Source organism: Hipposideros armiger, unplaced genomic scaffold (assembly GCF_001890085.2).
Source record: "Hipposideros armiger isolate ML-2016 unplaced genomic scaffold, ASM189008v1 scaffold_1134, whole genome shotgun sequence".
Lineage (NCBI taxonomy): Eukaryota > Metazoa > Chordata > Mammalia > Chiroptera > Hipposideridae > Hipposideros > Hipposideros armiger.
Window position 1 is genome coordinate 314328 of NW_017732484.1, and position 21743 is coordinate 336070.

Genomic DNA, 21743 nt, shown 5'->3' on the forward strand with positions numbered 1-21743 from the left:
GAAAATTCATTTTATTGATTCCCTTTCAGCTGGACTGGTAGTCAAGAATATGGGCCTCTAACCTCAGCTCTCTTCCTAACTAGCTGTGTGGACTTAGGCAATTCTCTTTACTTGTTAGAGCCTCAGGTTCTTCATCCATAAAATGAGGCATTTGGATTCGGTGATATTCAACACTGCCTCCAAGTGATTCTTAAAAAAAAGCCCCTCATTTCAAGCTGAACAACAGAATATGTGTTTACTCTATTGAATGGTTGTGGAGCCATAACAAAGTATGTTATCAACTGGATCAAACAGGCATTATAGGGTTGTAACTGAGTCTTTACTGTCTTAATGTATAGATACTTGTGAATAATGTCCTCTTCTAACTTGTAGCGTACCCACCCAGACATAAACAAAACCATGAGTCTGCCTTCACACCTGACTGGCTGACCCCCAGCATCTCTGCTATATTGGGGCTGTGTGGGGTTCAATTCAGATATCTACTTGTCAAGCAATTCAGAATGTTGGGAAGACAACAGGGATATGTTGAGAATTATTAAAACCATAAGAGAGAATTAGATGCACTGACTGTATATTATTCTTACCCTAAATATACATAATCAATTTATATTAGATGTGGTAGGCTTTGATATAAACGTCTAGTTCTTCTTCTCTAAGGAACTGAAGAAGCTTCTCCTAGTGTAGCTATGACATTGTTATTTCAATTTCTTTTATCAGGCCCCTTAGTCTATGGTGCTCTTTATGTTAATTCAGAGTTGATGCTAAGTAAAGTGTTCTGTCACAGTGTTATTGCTAAGGAGTGTTACTTCTAATAAATTCTGAAAATTTCCCTCACTTCCTTTTCTTTTCCACATGAGAGCATTTCTTTATGGTCCCTGATGCTTTCTGTAATTTGAGTGCTTCATTCTCTTTCTGTGTGCTGGGATTTCTGTAGGCAAAGAATGAGATATTTTATAATCCTTTTCTTATGTAATTTTTAAATAAAGGTCAGAGGTAAACATGGATGGATTTCTCTGGCAGGAGCATGGATGCTATGGCCACAATAGTTTTCATCTCCCTGCCTGCTGCCAGTCAGGGGGACTTTGGGTTAAGCACATTCTGCCCTGGCCCATGCAGACATGAGGCTGTGTCACCTTTAGCATGTGGCAATGGAGGGCCACCAGCCACTCTGACAGCCCATGGGAGAGGGTTGCCCTGCTCTCCTCCACATCAGTAGGTAACTGCCCTGGGGCTAAGCTGAGGCGACATGGGGCTAAACACTGGAAGATACTGGTGCCCCTCCCCCACTCGTTCTCCTCAGTTTTATGGTTGGCTATTAAACATGTGACAGCGGTGTGCAGGAATCCTCCTGACATTTCTGTAGGGGGGTGTGTGTGTGTGTTCATAATGACATAGGTGTGTATGTGTACACCCTTATCACAGATCTGCCAGAAGCCATATTGAAGTCTCCACACCTCCACCTCTTGCCCTTGCCACAAAAAAATGTGACAGGAAAGCAGCCACCTGAGATTTTCCCACCACGGCCATTGTGACAGAAATCTGAGGCTCAAACCTTTTTCCTCATGCTCTTCATTAGTAACTCTGGGTGGCAGGGAGTTGACACAACAGACAGCCTCGGCTGTCAACTGTCAACACCCATTTACTCTGACCCCTTGGATTAGAAAAATGAAAAATGCCGGCACATCTCGGACGCTGTCAGCCCCGAGGTCTGCCTTGAAAGTTGGTGCTGACAGAGGGGACTTCTGTTGCCACCAGTAAGGTTTGCTAATGAAGGCAAATGAGCCTGGTCTGACCCTGTCAAAATGGTTTCACTGAATAAATATGCTAATGAAGCCAGAGGTCAAGGAGCGGGTGTTGTTTCAAGCAGGTGCTGTTAGTTTGTGTCCAGCAGTAGCTCTGAAAGTACGTGAGAAACAGCCCATGTCTTCCGAGATTTTTTTACAATTGAGGAAAAGATGTGCACACTGGATGGGGTCAGGTCGCTTGCCCAGGACATATAGGTTCCCTTTGCATGTCTCCTTACATTCCTTGGGCACCTTCGTGCACCGCACCATCTTCCTTCTTCACATGTCTTTAGCTGCCTGTTCCTTCCAGAAGCCCTTGTTTACCATCACAGAAGCCTCAGATCTCCACGCTAGCTCCTTAGCTATTATCCAGGTGATCATGGTCATTCCACAGAGGAGATGGGTGTCAGGAGAGGGGACATGACTTTTATCGCTATCTCTGGGTGAGTTAGTAATGAGCAGGAGCCGGAATATCAGTCCTCACCCTGTGATGCACAGCAGGGTGAAAGGCACTGGAGGTCACTGGGGTTTATGGGAGAATGGTATACCTGTTCCAAGTGTAGCTAGAGTCTCAGGATGAGGAGGCTCCATTGTCAAGGTCCTACAACATGGCAGCCCCTAGAATCTCGCGGTTCCCCGTGATGTTGCTTTGGCTGAGTATCTGTGGGAAGCTGAGTTCAGCTGACCTCCATACACGGGAGCCCATTAGCAGTGTGCAGAGACTGGTGGGGGTTTTGCACGAGCAGTCCTCACAGATGAGTGAGGGTGGGGGTGTGTGTTGTGTGCGGGAAAGTGGCGGCCCCCTGTGCTCCTCAGAGACTTCAGGAGAGGCAATGAGGTGGGGTGAAGGGCGACTGCGAGTCTGGGAGAACACAAATCTACTCATCTGGTCATCTCCATGGACAAATTATGTAACCCCTGAGGGTGCCCAGTATCCTTCCTGCAAAGTGGTTTCTGAAATGCCTTCTATGGATCCTGTGTCTCTGGTCCCAAGATGCCAGAGCAGAAGGTTCTCAGAAGGTTTTGGGGCCCTCCAAACACAAGTTTTCATTCAGAAACTGTAAGGAAAGACCCCTTATATTTCCCACATATTTTTTCTTTATCACGTTTAGAGGGCATGCAAGTCATGCTGTCTAGTTACAGTAGTGTTGATAAAAATTAAAAGTTATAGAGCTATATACCTAGAACATAACAAATGCTGCAATTTTCCCATTTAAGAAAATCTAAGCTCTTTTGATAAGATTGCTAAGAGGATAAAATCCAGAGTGTCAGTATGTGAATATACATCAGGCCAGTTTAATTGAGGAAAAAATTGTTCAAAAACTAATTTTAAAAAATCTAAATAATGGTAAGGTTTTCTTTGATGCACCTTGTATGTACTTTATTCAAAAAGAGTGCTTAATGGCCTAGTATATACTGGAAAGTAATTAGAGAGCTAATGTTATAAACTTTGAATTTCAGAAGCATGTATGACAAAAAGTATTCATATATTCTTTTACATGATATTTTGAAAAATACCTCTTTTATGATATGTAGTAAATTTTTTATTAAATTTATTGGGTTGACAATGGTTAGTAAAATTACATAGGTTTCAAGTGTACATTTCTATTATATAATACATCATCTATATATCACATTGTGTGTTCACCACCCAGAGTCAGTTCTCCTTCTATCACCATATATTTGACCCCGTTTACCCTCATCTACCATCCCCTTCCTCCAACCCTCTGGTAACCACTAAACTGTTGTCTGTGTCTATGAGTTTTTGTTTCTTTATTTGTCTTGTTCCTTTGTTGCTTTCAGTTTTATATCACACATATCAGTGTAATCATATGGTTCTCAACTTTTTCTGTCTGACTTATTTCGCTTAGCATAATGATCTCAAGATCCATCAATGTTGTTGCAATTGGCATTATTTCATCTTATGGCAGAGTAGTATTCCATTGTGTATATGTACCACTTCTTCTTTATCCAGTCACCTATTGAAGGACACTTTGGCTGTTTCCATATCTTGGCCATCATAAATAATGCTGCAGTGAACATCGGCACACATATATCTTTATGGATCAATGTAGTAACTTTAAAACTTTATTAAGCTATATAGCTTACAGGTTTGATAGGTAGGAATTATATGATAATGTTATTAAGGTAAAAATTAACTAAAATCTGTAGGAAAATCAAAAACAGAAAGAGTTTCCTTATTTATGATTCAGTGTTCTGTCCCCTGGAACACTTACTTGCCTCTGACTGACGATAGACCAGTGTCTGACACCACCAAGTGCCCTAAACTGGCCTCTGTGGTATCTTGTCTGGTTTTAAGCATACAGCTGTGTTAAATTTTGTTCAAAAATATGTCTATAGTTAGAGTCACAGCAGAGAAAACACATGCATAAAAACATGCAATTAGCAAATGTCAGAAGATGGCCAGCTCATTGCCGCGAAGGTTGGGAATGAGGCAAGGAAAGCTATCGTTGCCGCATTTATTTCTGTTGTCTTTAAAATGCTGGCCAAAGCTAGATCGTCGAGGAAAAGGCATGGGCTGTAAATGCTGCAAAGGAGGACACACAAAATAATCATTTTGATGATAGGATGCTGTTCATGGAAAGTCAAGGAAACTGAAAAATTTTCAGAACCAGTTAGTAAGGAGGCCAGTGTAGTATACAGGATAAAAAAGTAATAGTGTTTCTCTCTAACTGCCAAAAGTATAAGGTGGAAAAAAAGAGCAGCGAATTACAGCAACAGAGACAAAAATCCAAAAATTAAACTACACAATGTGTAGGATATGTGAAGGAAACTGCAGAACTTTGCCAGGGGATAGAAAAGAGGATTTGAATAAATGAAGATTCTTGTCTTGTTCATGGATAGGAAGACTCAATATAGTAAAGGTTTCCCCCCAACCTGAAGGATATATTTACTACAGTACCAGCCAGAGCCCCAGTAGGACTTAACAAAAGATGCTAATATTCGCCTATAAGAATAAATGGACACAAATTACCAGAAAATATTTGAAAAGTCATAAAGAGGTACTTGCCATTTCAGTTTAAAGTGTTTTGAAAGATTTAAAGTTATTAAAATATCGACAGTCATCTCAGTGGAATGGAAGATCCAGAAATAAGCCCAAGTCAATCAATCAGTTAGTAAATCTGTTTATTTATATGTAGTACATATTCTATATGTATAACACATATTTTATCCACATATATAAATATATAATATAGCACATATATAATATACATATTTAGCATGGAAAGGCAGGTTTTAAAATAAGTAGAATTGGGGAGAAAAGAAAATTTCTATATCCTATCATATACTTAATAACTTCAAGATGAATTATAAGTATAAATAAAATCATACAACATTGGAAGACAATATAGATGAATGTTTGTGTCACTGTAGGTTGGAGAAAGTTCTTTCTAATCATAACACCAAAAGCGGAGGCCATAAAGGAAAAGACTGAAAGAGCATTTCAGTCACTGCGATCTGTATGAAAAGATGGAGAGCTCTTTGCAATTTTTTCCATTCAAATAAAATTTAAAACTTCTATATGTGATAAAAAATTATAAGGCAAACTATAAAGTGCAAAACACTTGTCACCATTATGAACAATGATTATTATCCCTAATATGTAAAGAACTCTTATAAATTAGTAAAATACAAAATAAATTATGCTCAGTAGCAAAAAATGGGCAGAGGACATAAATGGACATTCATAAGAAAGGTGAAGCCAGTATCCAACAAACTGATGGTAACTTTTTAGCCTTACTGTTGATAAAATAAAACGAATTAAACACAATATCATTTTCCCCTGTTATTAAACTGATAAAGATTGAAAAAAATGATAATGCATAGACTTATTGTGGTAATCATTTTGTAATATATATATATATATATATATATACATATATATGTCAAATCTTTATGTTGTACATCTATTATAAAAGTAATACAATTTTATATGTCAATTATATGTAAATAAAAAACCAAAGATTAATGCCTAGATTACTTTCTGCTTTAATGTTAATAGTTAGGATTATTGGAAACTTTCAAAACATTTGTTTACTTACACTTTCTAAACATAGGGGGATGAAGTGAGAAGAAAAAAGACAGGAGAAGGAAAAAGAAGATGGAAATATATCATGTCTTTAAAAGTAGAGAAGAATAAAAAGAAACAGTAAAAATGGTTATTCACCCCCATTATTATCAGGGACCTGAGGAGGAATTTAAATTTCAGTACGAAGGGAGAGGGTAGTTTGCCACCTCAGGATGATGGCCTGATGCCTCTGGGGTCTGGTGTGATGACAGTTCCCTCTGCTACTAAATTCAGTTACTTCTGGCAGCAGAGATCAAAGTAGGGCAGAGATAATCTCTGCAACACTCTGACAAAAATTAAAAGATAAAAGAAGGCTAAAATATCCTAAAATAATTAGGATAGCAAGAAAAAGCAGATTCGGCTTATGTTCAAAAGAGACTTTGATAAAAGCCTCTGTTAAAAGTTATGTCGTGTTACGGAACAGACAATACGTGAAGCAAAATGGCAGATCACTTTCCTAACAGTGTAAGAGCATTTGAAAATTTCCCATCTCTCTCTGTTTCTCAAGGGAGTATTAACTCAGTGATCATAAAATGCCCCATCATTCCTCATTACTTTTCAAGAGGTAACAATATAGATATTTTATGAGACATCTGTAAGAAATAACTGTCACTTAGCCTGAAGAAAGCTGTTTCAGTACAAGTTTGACAGATGTTGTCAGGCATGGAGCCCTGAAAATGTCTTTGATCGCTCTCAGATTCAAAAAACCTCCTGAAACATTGATTAAGGGCCCATTGCTTTTATCCTGTGCTGAGTGCTTGAGTAACAAGGCAGAAATATATGTGAATGATGAGGGCCTGGACATTAAGGAGCTTGTATTTATGTTGGTTTTTTTAAAAAATACTATAAAATTAATGTTATAAAAGGAATTACATATATTCATTGGTACAGGCAATGCCATATAGATAAATATGGGGGATTTAATAAAGAACTAGAGTAAGAAAGTTAAGTTCCATCCAAGGTGTATTTCAGGGCGTGGAAGAGCATAGAAGTTCCTCTGGGAAGACCGTAGTTCAAGTTCCCAGCCTGCAACTTTCTCACTCGCTGTTTTACTTCTCCAAACCTCATTCCCCACGGTACTGTGAAAATGAGAGTGTGTAATTGAGGCTAAGGAATATAAAATGTGTAAATAGGAATACTTATTATATAACTACATCCTGAACAGAATGTTGCACTCTCTTGATGCCAAAAACAGCACCTGGATTGAGCCCCTCCCCCAGTGTGGGGCAGTTACCCCAGGTCAGGAAGCTTTCTGAAGGGAGAAGGGGCTGAGGTGCAGTAGGCTTTGGGTTGATGGAAGCGACATGGGAACATTCCCACTGGGAATGAGTAATGGACGAGGAGGGCTATCTAGATCAGTCCTCACACTTGTGGGTTCTGTCACTGCCTAAGGCTACATTTTCTTTGCACCAGCCCCCTTGTCTTTGTTATTGATTAAACTGAGACCCTATTTCCTACTGTTTAATGCAAGACCCACTCTTTTCTCAGCCATATTCACAGCTGCTTTGGGAAGATCTAGGTTACTTTTACTTCCCTTCTCAATGGCATCTGTTAATAGAGACAACATGTTTTTGCAGTGTTGTCCAGAATCTGCTTTATGTATCTCCACTCCCGTTAACCTTTGTCTAGCTAAGGAAGGCTGATGGGTAGGTTAGTAAAGAATTGGGCCGAAAAAGACAGCTATGAGGTCTGACAATTAAGTTTGCAAACTCATCCTAGAAAAAGTGCCACATACCTCATTGCTGAATATCACTATGTCACCTTTGAAGTACTCCCCTTGGGAAGCTATGTACCAATGCCAGCGCCTAGTCCACCCTTCAAAGCAATTTTGGAACTCTTTTTCTGGAATGACCATCAGAGCTGTTGTCGTATTACCCTTGAGTCCTGAATGTCATCAAAATGTCTTTCTTTCAATATTTCCTTTGTCTTTGGGTAAAGAAAGAAGTCACTGAGGGCCAGATCAGGTGAAGAGGGAGGGTGTTCCAATACAGTTATTTGTTTACTGGCTAAAAACTCCCACACAGACAGTGCTGTGTGAGCTGGTGCATTGTCGTGATGCAAGAGCCATGAATTGTTGGCAAAAAGTTCAGGTCATCTAACTTTTTCATGCAGCCTTTTCAGCACTTCAAAATATTAATAGTAAACTTGATTAACTGTTTGTCCAGTTGGTACAAATTCATAATGAATAATCCCTCTGATTATCAAAAAAGGTTAGATAAAAAAAAAACATCATTGCAACTAGTTCGTGAATCTAATTGTCAGAACTTATTGGATCATCTACTTGTAGGAGTTGACATTTCTACCTGCCTAATCCTCAGAAACAGAAAAAAGAAACTAAAAGATGTGAGTTCATCTAAACAAATTCACATCCCCACTCATACCACTGTTTCTGTTCTTTTAACTCTAATTGCTTTAAACTCTTTCAGAGGGATTTATCATATGGAGAAGGAATGAAAAATGAAGTTTTTGTGGCCAGTATCTGATTGTCCTCCAGCTAGGCTATCAGCTTCTCAATCTCCGGGTCTGCAATTAAATGTTTAAAAATTGGTAATAATTTGAAAAACTATGATAAAGATAAAAATTATTATAATTTCTAACATATTTCCTTTATCCTTTATCTTCATATGATTCAGTTTTTTAAAAAACCTCTTGTTTTATATTAATATTCTCTTATTAGTATTTGAAATATTTTATTCAAGTTTGCAATCAGTATTCATTGCTTTAGTCTCGCTAACAAGTATCTTTTTAGTTTTTTTCACTCTACTTATATTTAATGATTATTATTTCTTGTTTATATCATTTCCTGATTTCATGTTTTCACTCTTCATGGATAGTTTATGATATATTGTGTTCTTAATTTCTATTTTCATTTTTTTCTTCCACTTCGAGGTTTTATTATCATTCATTAACTTAACATAGTGATATTTTTACTTTTAATATTCAAAACATAAAAATTTGAAAAGTCATTTTCCTGAACCATGAATTAAAATCATGTGTGTTAGGCTGGGAGTTTCCCTAGAGAATAAAGCCACAGTGTTCTCCGAGCATGGCCATGGTCCACCCCTGGACCCTTCTGCTTCCTTTCTGAGGCTGCCTCCCTCATCCAGACATGCACTGCCCTTACCCCAGGTATATCTGCATAGCCAGGTAATTGGACTGCTTGACTCCAGTTGCCCCGGTCACCAAACAGTATGATTATAGCATCCTCTTGCAGAAACAACAAATAATTGTTCTCCCTTGTTGATAGGATCAACATCTTAGTCTTCCTCCATCTACTGTGAACTTATTACTCAAAGCCATGTTATATATTGGTATGAGGAAGGAGGCAGATATCAGGAAACTTATACTCAGGACCAGCCATGTTGTTGGCTTTCGGATTTGAGTGATGGATATTTAGAGTGAAGAAGGCTTGGCTCCTGCCCTGGAGGAGGTCATAGGTTAGTGGAGGAGGAAACAGATATGCTAATTAGTGTAAACTATTATAATACAGTGTAATACCTGCAGTAGTAGAGGGGTGACAAAATAAGCATATGTAATATCGGTGGTCATTTTACACCCATTAGGATGGCTACTATTAAAAAACACAAAAAATAAGTGTAGATGAGGCTGTGGAGAAATTGGAACCCTCTACATTGCTGGTGGGAATGTAAAATGGTGCAGCCACTGTGGAAAACAATATGGCCATTGCCCAAAAAATTAAAAATAGAATGAGCATATGATCTAATAGTTCTCCTCCTGGGTATATATATACCCCAAAGAATTGAAAGCATGGTCTTGAAGAGATATTTTTACACCCATATTTATAGCACCATTATTCACAATAGCCAAAAGGTAGAAGCAACCTAAGTGTCCATTGATAGAGTAATGGATAAACAAATGTGGTATATACATATAATGGAATATTATTCAGCCTTTAAAATGAAGGAAAGTCTGCAATATTCTATAATGTGGATGGACCTTGAGAACATTATACCAAATGAAATGAAACAGACAAAAAAGGACAAATGATGTGAGATTCCGTATATTTGAGGTACCTGGAGTGATCAAATTCACAGAGACAGAGAATAGGTTTCCAGATTCTGGGGTGGGGGACAGATGGGGAGTTGTTTCATGGATACAGAGTTTCTGTTTTGCAAAATGAGAAGAGTTCTGTGTATGGATGGTATAAATGTGCTTAATGCCACTGAACTATATACACTTAAAAATGGTTAAGATGGTAAGTTTTATGTTATGTGAATTTTACCACAATTGAAAAATAAAAAAGATTCTGGTGAGATACAGTGATATAATAGCTACTATGGACATAAAAACTAGATCGAGTGGGCCAGGATGTCATTTTGATGACCTCAGGACAGCTTGTGTGGGCTGGGGGCATCCGGTGTTATAGCCAGTATTGGGAGTATCTTCCATGTAAATATCTTGTATATATGTGAGCTCTGGGTGTGACGGGCGTCACATTCAGCTTCCTGAGTAGCTTAATTGGTTTAAAAGTGATGGCGTGGTACCATGTCAAATGGTTGCTGGGCTTATCATGGTGATCACTTCTTTAGCATAGGGAATAAAATCAATAATATGGTAATAACTCTGTATTGTGCCAGGTGGGTACTGTTGAACATCTATGATGTATACTTGAAACTAATACAATATTGTATGTTAGCTGTATTTTAATAAAAATCTTAAAAAAAAATGAGTAGCTCCAGTAGTTTGCCATTCAACTCAAGAAATCATAGAGTTGCCAAGCAACCCATGACTGCTATCAGTAGGAGCAAATCTAACATTAATTTTGTGTTTCCTAAAGTGATAGAACTGTTGAATCTAAGTGTTTGCATCTCTACCTACTCTGCTGAAAACTATAAACATGTGAATTGTCAAGCGCTATGCTGTTTCTACCAGAACAATGTTGCATGCGGCAGCTCTATCCCATGGTTTGGTTCCTTTGCTAAAGCACATTTAGCCTTCCAGGAAAAAGAGGCAGCGTGTGGATATCTGCTACCGGATTTCCACTGTGAGGGCTAAGAGCTTTGTAGGAGACCTTCGAAGGTCAGTCAGCAAAATAGAGCCACTACAGGGCAAACTTTTTTTCTTTAATATATATTTTTTTAAATCCAGAAGATGTCTTTTTGATTCAACTTAGAAAAACAAGACAAGAGTTGGATTACTCATTGTGCTTCTGGATGGAGCAACAGGGCAGACTTAAAGGAGAGAGCATTGTGTTTGGGGTATTCCCTTACTCATGCTGGTGATCCACAAAACTGGAGCCAGTGGGGAATGGACAAAATCAAAGTGGCTCAATGGACTGGCCAAAGAATACCTACAGAAGAAAGGGGATTCCTTTTCCTTTTGAAGCGAGAGCTGTATGTTCTACTCTAACTACAATGATCACTGTATTTGACTATATCTGGAGCAGACCAATGAGGATTATAGTGAAGCATGTGAATTATTTTGATACTTTCTTTCTCTAAATGCCCCAAATCAGGTTGGTGGGAAGTCCTAGGACCTGGACTTCTTCTTCACCTTAACTCTGCCCTTTGCTGGGAGCCCACGTGGCTGACCCATCCAGCACCTGGCCTTCTTGTTTCTTTGCCTCTGTGAGTCCAGTAAACTTCAGTTCCACACTAACAGCTTCACCTAAGGTCACACCAAGAAGGAGTCAGCCTCAGAAATCTTTACTGTCTATGCTAATCTGTGGCCATACTTCCCATCCTGTCCTCTCTTACCCCAGTTTCCACAGTGGTGACTCCAAACCTCCATTCTCTGGAATTCCTGTTTAACTGCTATCCACCCCTCTCTATATTCATTGTTAGCTCTTTCTTTCCTGTTTCTGTCCAAAGCTACAGTAACTTCTCCATCTGTGCCCTTGACTCTAGCTCCTCTCACACCCCACAGACCCTTTCTCTAGTTAGAAGGCCTGGGTTAGAATTCTGCCTGTACACTTAGGAGCTCTGAGACCTGGGGAAGTTAGCTGGCCTCTCTGTATTCCAGCTTCTCATGAGCAAATTGTGATTAGTGGTACCTACATCATAGCGAATGTGAGGATTAAGGGAGGTAATGCAGGTAAAGCACCTGGCATGTAGTCCATCCTCCATCAGTTTTCAATGCCATGATCCCAGTGACACTGTCTTCCCTTCTGTCTCTGATGCTGGCCATGGACCCCTCTGCTGGTTTCCTGTGATCCCACTTGTGGACCACTTGCTTCCTGCCCACCCCGCCCATGACCCAAGGTCTCCCCCTTTCTCCCTCAGCTCCCCTGCCTGCCCCTCTGTGTCAGGCAGTTTTAGGTGTCAGCGTGGCTAGGCTGTAGTGCCCAGTCATTCACTGCACATGAATCAAGGTGTTGCTGTGGAGGCTTTTGTAGATGTGGTTATTATCTGTAATCAGTTGCTTTAAGTAAAGGAGGTTACCCCCTATAATCTGGGTGGGTCTCATTTAATAATTTGAAAGGCCTTAGAGCAAAACCAAGGTTTCCCAGAGGAAGAAGAAATTCTGCCCGAAGGCTACAATTGGCTCCCGCCTGAGAGTTTCCACCCTGCAGGCCGGCACTGTGGGTTTTGGATTTGCCAGCCCCCATAATTGCGTAAGTCAGTTTCTTAAAATAAACCTGTGTGTCTGTGTATGAATACATATATGTGACTGCACACATATGTATAAGTGTGTTTATATTCTACTGGCTCTGTTTCCTGGGAGAAGCTGACTGATACAGCACATGCTGTGTTGCGCCCTGTTTGCTCTCTCAATCTCTGTCCTGACAGTTACATGCCTGTGGGAGCCACGTTTTTCCATGTGCCTGTCCTACAACTCAATTTATAAGCAATGAATGAATACAGGGGAAAGTCAGTCAGAATGTGTGATACCACATCCTTGAACATAATAAAAATGATTCTGTAAGGAAGAAGAATTCTCCTCATTGGGGAGCGATTTCTCATCACCCCGATAGACAGAGTCCACACAGGTAGTGTCTCTTTTACCCCTGTCTCCTTGTCTAGGCCATGAAGTGTTGCCACTAGTTTGCCTTCCAGTTCGCCCCCTGGCCTCAGAGATAGCATCAATCATTGATGTGAGGTTATGATTAATCCTTTTCACTTCTTTATAACTCATTTTGGACCTTAGCTCTTTAATTTTCTACACATGCATCATTTGGATGAGAACAAAGTATAAACAGCTGTTCAGAGCTGAGCGACTTTTGCTTCTTATTTCATCCTTCATTAGAATTTTTCTCTTTCTATAATTCTTTGAAAGTTCTGACAAGAGGTTTGTTCTGAAACCCAGGCTGAGGCCAGATATGCTCATGAAGATGCTGGTATAGATTTGTGATGTGTACGTAGCTAAAATCCAGATTTCTCTTTAATGTTATTGTGTGACATTTATATTCTCAGTTTGAAAGTTGCACTGATAATTGTTTTTACTCTTTCTTAATTGATTCATCTGATCTAGCACAAACCCCAACCCCGCTTTTCTTCCTGATACTTACCGCTGAAGGGGCCACCAGTACTCAGAAGTCATCTCTAGACACTGCCAGCATTGATAAAGATCCTATTTCTGAGCCGGCATTGTGGGTTGCAAGACAATTAGGACTGGTTGAAAATCTTCCCACATGACATAATGTATTCTGTCAAAGTTGGAACACATTGAAACTGTGAACTTGGGCAGTTCCTTGAATTGTTTAGATTCAGAGACACTTGAAGGAACTAAAAATAGCCTCTTAGGGAGAGAAATGTACCCGGCATTTCTCCTTTTGGAAGGAGCTCTATTCATTCTGTCTCATGACTCTTGGGAAGCAGTGTCTCTGGTTCTAGTCCCAGGGAAGCCACCATGTGATCAGACAGTGAAGGTCAGTGTCCTGTGTCCTCTGAGGATCGTGTCCAGTTTTTGTGCTTCCCTGGCCCTGAGAGATAAGGCCTTCATGCTAAAAATGAGTGTAGGGCGCTGAGCCACAGGGGATCAGTGGAGCTTTAGAGGCTATCAATCCGGGACTGAACAGGCAGGAGGTGGGGTTGCAGTGACAAGGGTGAGGGCAAAGAGAGGCTCAGAGTGGAGAGGCGGTCTGCGACTTGAGCTTAAGTCATTGAATGGGACGTTAAGCAATGTTATCCACACTAGAATGTGAGCTTTGTGTACTAATCACTCCGTGGAATTTGACAAAAGATAAATATTGTGAGTCCCATTGTTCAGTTATCAATTGTTAGAACAATGTACTCAAAAGCCACACAAAGTCTGCAAGAGAGCCAGGATATTAAGCTGAGTTTCCCCATCATGTTAGCAGCTTAGGCTTGCTTTGGTCTCATAGAAAAAATTTGGACTTAGAGCTAGACAGCATGGGTGGGAATACCAACTGTGTCATTCAGGAGTTGTGGAATCACCTTCTGCTTTATTTTCCTTGTGTGTAAAATGGGAATAATGATTCTATCTTTCCTGCTATGCAGTGTGGTTTTAAAGATGGGTACTACAAAAAAAGAAAAGAAAAAGAAAATATAGGCCAATATTCCTAATGAACATAGATGCAAAAATCCTCAACAAAATACTAGCAAACTGAATTCAAGAGCACATTAAGAAGATCATACACTATGATCAAGTGGGATTCATCTCTGGAATGCAAGGGTGGTTCAACATATTCAAATCAATAAATGTGATATATCACATTAACAGAATGAAGGATAAAAATCATATGATCATTGCAATGGATGCAGAAAATGCATTTGACAAAACTCAACATCCTCTCATGATTAAAAACTCTCAACAAATAAGGTAGAGAAGTCATGTACCTCAACATAATAAAGGCCATATATGACAAGCCCACAGCTAACATCATACTCAATGGCAAAAACTTAAAAACCTTTCCTTTAAGATCAGAAACAAGACAAGGATTCCCACTTTTGCCATTTCTATGTAACATAGCACTGGAAGACAAAGCAATAGTAATTAGGCAAGAAAAAGAAATAGACATCCAAATCAGAAAGGAAGAAGTAAAATAGTCTATTTGCAGATGACATGACCTCATATATAGGAAACTATAAAGATACCACCAAAAAACTAATAAATGAATTCAGTTAAGTTGCAGGATACAAAATCAACATACAAAAATCTGTTGCCTTTCTATGCACTAACAATGAACTATCTGAAAGAGAAAGTAAGAAAGCAGTTCCATTTACAATACCATCAAAAATAGTAAAATACTTAGCAATAAATTTAAGAAGGTGAAAGACCTATACACTAAAAACTATATGACATGGATCAAAGAAATTAAAGAAGACAAATAAATATAAAGATATTTAATGTTAATGGATTAGAAGAATTAATATTGTAAAATTGTCCATAAAACTCAAAGTGATCTACAGGTTCAGTGTAATCCCTATCAAAGCCCAATGGCATTTTTCTCAGAAATAGAAGAACCTATCATAAAATTTGTATGAATGATAAAAGACCCCCAATGGCAAAAACAATTTTGAGAAGAACAAAGCTGTAGGCATCACACTTCCTGATTTCAAGCTATATTACAAAGCTATAGTAATCAAACCAGTATGGTGCTGGCATAAAAACAGATACCCGTGTATATATGGTCAATTAAGGGTGGCATTTGGGGCAATTTTAGTTTTTTCTTATTATTACCATTATTTAAAATTTTTGATGACAGCCATGTAATGTGTGTGCAGCTAGGACATATGCAAAAGAACGCCAGGTTGCTTTCATCTGTATTCATCAGGAAGGACCCTTTTACAGCTTTGAGTCTTTCTATGCCTCAGTATTTTACTCAGATATAAAAATGAGCAAGTACTAAATGTATTCAGTGATTAAATGGGAAATAAGAGCAAGAGGAAATCCTTCATCTTTGATGCCTTTCTGTTCAAAATAAAAAGATGACCCTAGTTTGAAAGGAAATTGTAAATGATAAAGCTTTGTTCAAATCACTGCCCCACCTTGGGGCCTTATAGAGCATTTCTTTAGACTATGCTAAGTGTTGTGGCAGGCGCAGTTTTACAGAATGATGGGTACTTTGTACACTTTCCCTGGTTTGTAAATATTTAGTACCATGATTTTTCATAAACCCAGGGATTGCTGTGGCAGTCTGTTATTTCATCTGGAATGACGTTACGATTCAAAAAGCACTAACTATCATTTTGCTCTGTTATTGGGGAGATCTGTAGTCCCATTTTTTTGTCATTGGGCCAGGGCCCAGATTTTGTGAAACAATATTCTGATATACTTTTCACAATTGGAGTTAGAAAACAGAAAATTTTTGCCTGTGATACCAATCTTTTCTGAAGGCCAATTCTGTTCACAATGCAACACACTGAAGGTGATCTTTCTGTTTAGACATCGCCCTTGTCTTCCACCATTGTTTAAACAAAAAGGTTCAGCCTGTTTGGGAAAGGTTGCTCTTTCAAAAGCTGGTGGAATGTGATTGTGAGGTAAAGAGGATGAAATGAGCCATGGCTGGTCAAGGAAGGTATATGGTGATTAGAATGCTGGTCCTGGAAGCCCTTTTGCTTTTGTAGGGGGTGGAGTGCTGATTTTGTGAAGCAGAAAATATTGTCTTCAGAACATAATGGGTCATAAATGGTTAATTAATTTACTACTAAGGAGCCAAGACTATACAATGGGGAAAGGTAAGTCTCTTCAATAAGCCACATGCAAAAGAATGAAACTGGACCCCTATCTAACATCAAACAAAAAAATCAACTCAAAATGGATGAAAGACTTGAATGTAAAGATTTGAAACCATAAAACTCCTAGAAGAGAATATAAAGGGAAAGCTCCTCCAATTTGGTGTCAACAAAGATTTTTTGGATTTGACACCACAAGCAAAGGAAACGAGCAAAAATTTAAAAAGCGGGATTACATCAAACTAAAAATCTTCTGGGCCAGCTGAGTGGCGCATTGGTTAAGAGCTGGCTTGGGATGCCACAGGGCCCCGGTTCGGATCCCACATATGAGGGCCAGTGGCACTGCCCTCTACAGCTAAGATGCTGAACAACAGCTCAACCTGGAGCTGGGCTGCCGTGAGTTGCCAGCTCCGGCGTAGGCTGCAGCCCCTGCTGCAGTGGGCTGCCGTAAACTACTGTGTGTAGCCAGCAGCCATCGTGAGCGGCCATCCAGAAGCTGGCGACTGATCTGTCTCACCTGGGAAGAGCACAATGATGGTGCCAACGTGGGCCGGTGAAGCAACATCCTCCACAACTAGACTGAAGAACAAAAGGACAGCAACTTGTCTGTTCCCCTTCCCCCAATTCCCCAGCGCTATTCCCATCCCCCAATTCCCCAATAAAAATGTTTAAATAAATAAATAAATAAATAAAAATCTGCGCAGCAAAGGAAGCCATCAACAAAATAAAAAAGCAGCTTATGAAATGGGAGAAAATATTTGCAAATCATATATCTGACAAGGGCTTAATTTCCAAAATGTATAAAGAACTCATACAACTCAGTAGAAAAACAACAAACAAGCTGATTAAAAAACAGGCAGAGGAATTGAATAGACATTTTGCAAAGAAGACATACAAATGGACAACAGGTACATGAAAAGGTGTTCAACATTACTAATTATTAGGGAAATGCAAATCAAAAACACAATGAGATATCACCTCATACCTGTCAGAATGGACAGATAAGAAGAGATAAAACAAGCAGATATAAGAAGAGATTATCTAAAAGACAAGAGATTACAAGTATTGGGGAGGATGTGGAAAAAAATGGAACCCTTGTGCACTGTCGAGGGATGTAAAATGGTGCAGCCACTATGGACAACAGTATGGAGGTTCCTCAAAGAGTTAAAATAGAATTACCGTATCATCCAGCAATTCCACTTCTGCGTATATATCTGAAAAGGAAAGAAAATCAATACCTCAAAGAGATGTCTGTACTCCCCTTTTCATTTCAGTATTATTTTCAAAGCCAGGATGTTGAAACAACCTAAGTGTCAATTGATGGATGAATGGATAAAGAAAATGTGGGAGGTATATAAAATGGAATATTATTCAGCCATGAAAAAGAAAGAAATTCTGCCATTTGTGACAACATCAGTAAACCTGGAGGACCTTCTGCTAAGTGAATTAAGTCAGACAGAGAAAGGCAAATACTGTATGATCTTATTTATAAGTTGAATCTAAAAAATCTGAACTCCAAAACAGAGAACATATTGGTGGTCGTTAGAGGTGGGGGAAGGGGGATAAGGGAAATGAGTGAAGGCCATCAAAAGGTACACATTTCCAGTTTAAGATAAATAAGTTATAGGGAATGTAATTTAAAAGACAAGAAGAAAAAGAAAATGGAGGCTGGGGATAGGGGAAGTCATGGTCCATTATGGTAAGAACAAGGAGGATTGGCTTTATTTTTACACTTAGACGAAGCCCCAGGACTCTTCTCTACATGGATGGCCCTATCAACTCGCTGACTAATCATTGCTGTCATGGAACCACTGCCCTTCATGCTTTCAGAGTATTTTGTGATCATGAGTTTTGCTTAGCCATCAATTGGAGGATCAGGTTAGGGTCTTGCCCCCATCTTAAGGAGGGCAAAATGGAGTTCAAGAATAGAGGAGGACTTGGTCATTTCCTGGGAGCCCCTGTGAAGGGCACAGGCACATGATTAGATTTTTGAGTATGTAGTTATTTCCTCCAGGATTTGTCATCACACAATAGCTGTGATTGGCAGAAAGATTATAGACTGCTGCTGGGCAAGACATTGCAGTTTTGTTTTTCAATAAAAAGGCAGATGGAAAGCTCTTGGATGTGGAACACAGTAGCCAGAGTGATCCTTTTAACACATTGAAGTCAGATTGAGTTCTCCTCCTCCACTCCAAAATCTCCACTCAGAGTAAAGCCAAAGTCCTTATGAGAATGGCCACCATGGCGCCATGTTGCCTAATCCTCATTCCTCTCTGACTCTTTCCAGCTCTAGCCCCTGCTGCCTCTTGGCTGTTCATTGCACCCACACAGCAGGCTCACTCCTACTTGAAGCCTTGAGTGTTCTTCCCCCAGACTTTGGATTCCTTTTTGCAGCCTTTGCTCAGATGTTCCCTTTCCAGTGAGGCCTGCTCTGATCACCTCACATTAATGATGGCCTTCACCACCTAGCACTCCCACATCTCTTTTCTTTGCTTAGCTCCAGCATTTTCACCTAGCACACTGATCATTATATGTATTTAATTTATGCATACAATTTGCTTATTTTTATATATGTTTATTATATTATTCATCTGCTGTTCAAAGAACGGGAGGATCCTTGTCCTTTTTATTCACTGATGTACACTAAGTGCCTAAAACAGCTCAGGGCATATAGTAGGCCCTCTAACAGGTGTTCAATGGAATTGATTAGACCCAGTCCATCTGTTATCCTATCTGTTAAAATAGTGTTCCTGTGTGTATCATCAGGATGCCATGAACAGAAAAGCACGAGGATGTTTCAAAGTCCTCGAAGCCCCCCGTTATCATTCTGTAGATTAAATAATGGTAACAGTACCAGCACCATGAGTAGTAACATAGGCTTCTCACTACATGCTAGGTGTTGAGCTAATCACGTCATAGTCATGGAGGTAGCTGTCATTATCCCTATTTTATAGGTAAGGGAAGCTGAGACCTGTAGGGTTTGCAAAGCAACAGAGCATGGTTTTGAACCCAAGTCCTACTGACTCAAAAGCCCATAGTTTCCTTTCTCACTATGCCACCTGGACTGGTGATGGCACACCTGAGACAGTGGGCACTGCTGCTGGCAGAGCTCAGGCTTGGGGCACAGATGCTCAGGTCAGGATGACCTGATGTGTTTGGGTCAGCTGCCTCCATGGCCATGGCAGTGACAGGAGAGAGGCATCTTCTTTTTTCAAAAGGACACAGGCTTGCCTGAGACCTCTAGCGTAGCATCAAGGGCCAGGACCGAAGTCGCTGGGGGTTCCGGGGGTCACTGCTCAGAAAGGCACTGGGTTGTGCTCTTCACTAGAGAGGCCTGGCCTCCCTGCTCACTTCCCACTTACTTGACCATCCCTCTGGGTGGCTTGAAACAGTGTTCCTTTTCCTTGTTTCATCACAAAACCAATACGTGTTCACTGTAGTGAATTTAGAATATACCAGTGCATATGCAGTACAAAATAAAAGTCACCCGTAATTCTGCCATCCAGTGATGTCGATGATGACAAAATGCTTACAGCTAATATTTAGTGAGCACTTACTGTGTTCTGGGTGCTGCACCAAGCACTTAATGTAAATTTTCTCATTTGAGAGAAAATGCCTACCTCACCACAGGCCTGTGAGGTAGGCATAATTTTCTCCATTTTACTGATGAGGCGGTGAGGCCCAGTGCCGTTAAGTGACTTCCCACAACTACATCACTGGTGCCTGCACCCAGGTTTCAACCCAGGTATCAGAAAGACTCTGCTCAATTGGTTAAGAGCTCGCTCAAGAGTGTGAGCTCTGAGCAACAGTGGTTTGAGTTCCGGCCCGAGCTGAGCAGCCGCTGAGCTGCCAACAGGTGGCGGGATGGCTCAGCTAAAAAAAAAAACAAACAAAAACAAAACAAAAACAAAAACAAAACTCTGGAACATGCATTTTATATGAACATGTGTGTGTTTTAAAATATACATCTATAAATATAAACCTTAGAGCTCAAGCACAAGACTAGAAGGACAGCACCAAAAATTAATTGCTGTAGGACTCCAGGCAATGACTAATAAGTCTGAGTTTTCTTTTAGGGATGATGAAAATGTCTAAATTTAAATTATGGTGACGGTAGAGCTCTGTAAGTATACTAAAAACCATTGAAATGGGTAAAGTTTATGGCATATGAGTTATATCTCAATAAAGCTGTTTTAAAAACTCAGCCAGAATCAATACAAATCCATTTAAAAAGCAAATGCATAAGCTATTTTGCTGGAAATGAACCAAAAGTATATGAGCAATATTTTGGAGTAAGTGGAATGAAAAATTATCACAGTGCTTTAAAAAGAAAAATCAAGGTGGTATTCTAATAAGTCTCAGAGTCATTTTCATTTTTTTAAAATGAAAACAGATCACCCAACTGCTTTGGAAATTGATAAGGAGTAAGTAAGTACCTGACCATGTTAATGAATAAATGTGGTCTGACAATTAAGTTCGTGAACTCATCCTAGAAAAAGTGCTACATACCTCATTGCTGAATATCACTATGGTCACTTTCTAAGTACTCCCCTTGGGAAGCTATGCACTGACACCAGCACCTAGTTCACCCTTCAAAGCAATTTTGGAACTCTTTCCCTGGAATGGCCATCAGAGCTGTCATCGTATTACACTTGATGTCCTGAATGTCATCAAAATGTCTTCCTTTCAATATTTCCTTTATCTTCGGGTAAAGAAAGAAGTCATTGGGGGCCAGATCAAGTGAGTAGGGAGGGTGTTCCAATACAGTTATTTGTTTACTGGCTAAAAACTCCCTCACAGACAATGCTGTGTGAGCTGGTGCATTGTCGTGGTGCAAGAGCCATGAATGGTTGGCGAAAAGTTCAGGTCGTTTTCATCTAACTTTTTCACGCAGCCTTTTCAGCACTTTCAAATAGTAAACTTAGTTAACTCTTTGTCCAGTTGGTGTAAATTCATAATGAATAATCCCTCTAATATCAAAAAAGGTTAACAACATCGTTGCAACAAGTTCACAAACTTAATTGTTCTACCTCGTATATATACCACACAATTTTTTAACAGATGCATACTATTTATCAAGTAGATGGAGGCAAATTACACTTATAGACATTTAGGCCATGTGTGATTTCTTTGTCTCTTTCTTTTTGCTAATATTAATATTTGAGCACTCCCCATGTATCAGTCTCATGCTAGGTGCCTTACATGTATTCTCTCATGTAAGCTGCATATGTGCGTGTGCTTACACACAGGCATCCCTAATGAGAGAGTTTC

The 21743-nt window shown here is 39.6% G+C and overlaps 1 protein-coding gene across 3 annotated transcripts in view; it reads left to right on the forward strand.

Moving 5' to 3' along the window:
* LOC109376465 (microtubule-associated tumor suppressor candidate 2-like) overlaps positions 1 to 21743 on the forward strand; it is a 355658-nt gene that overhangs the window by 295399 nt on the left and 38516 nt on the right. Inside the window, exon 6 of one of the 3 annotated variants that reach the window (XM_019632396.1) lies at positions 5864 to 5922. The exons of the other annotated variants lie outside the window; for them this stretch is intronic. Within the exon in view, the coding sequence (XP_019487941.1) occupies positions 5864 to 5871 (8 nt within the window). The 3' untranslated portion in view covers positions 5872 to 5922. Of the gene's footprint in view, positions 1 to 5863; positions 5923 to 21743 lie in introns of those variants that run through there. 3 annotated transcript variants of the gene reach the window in all.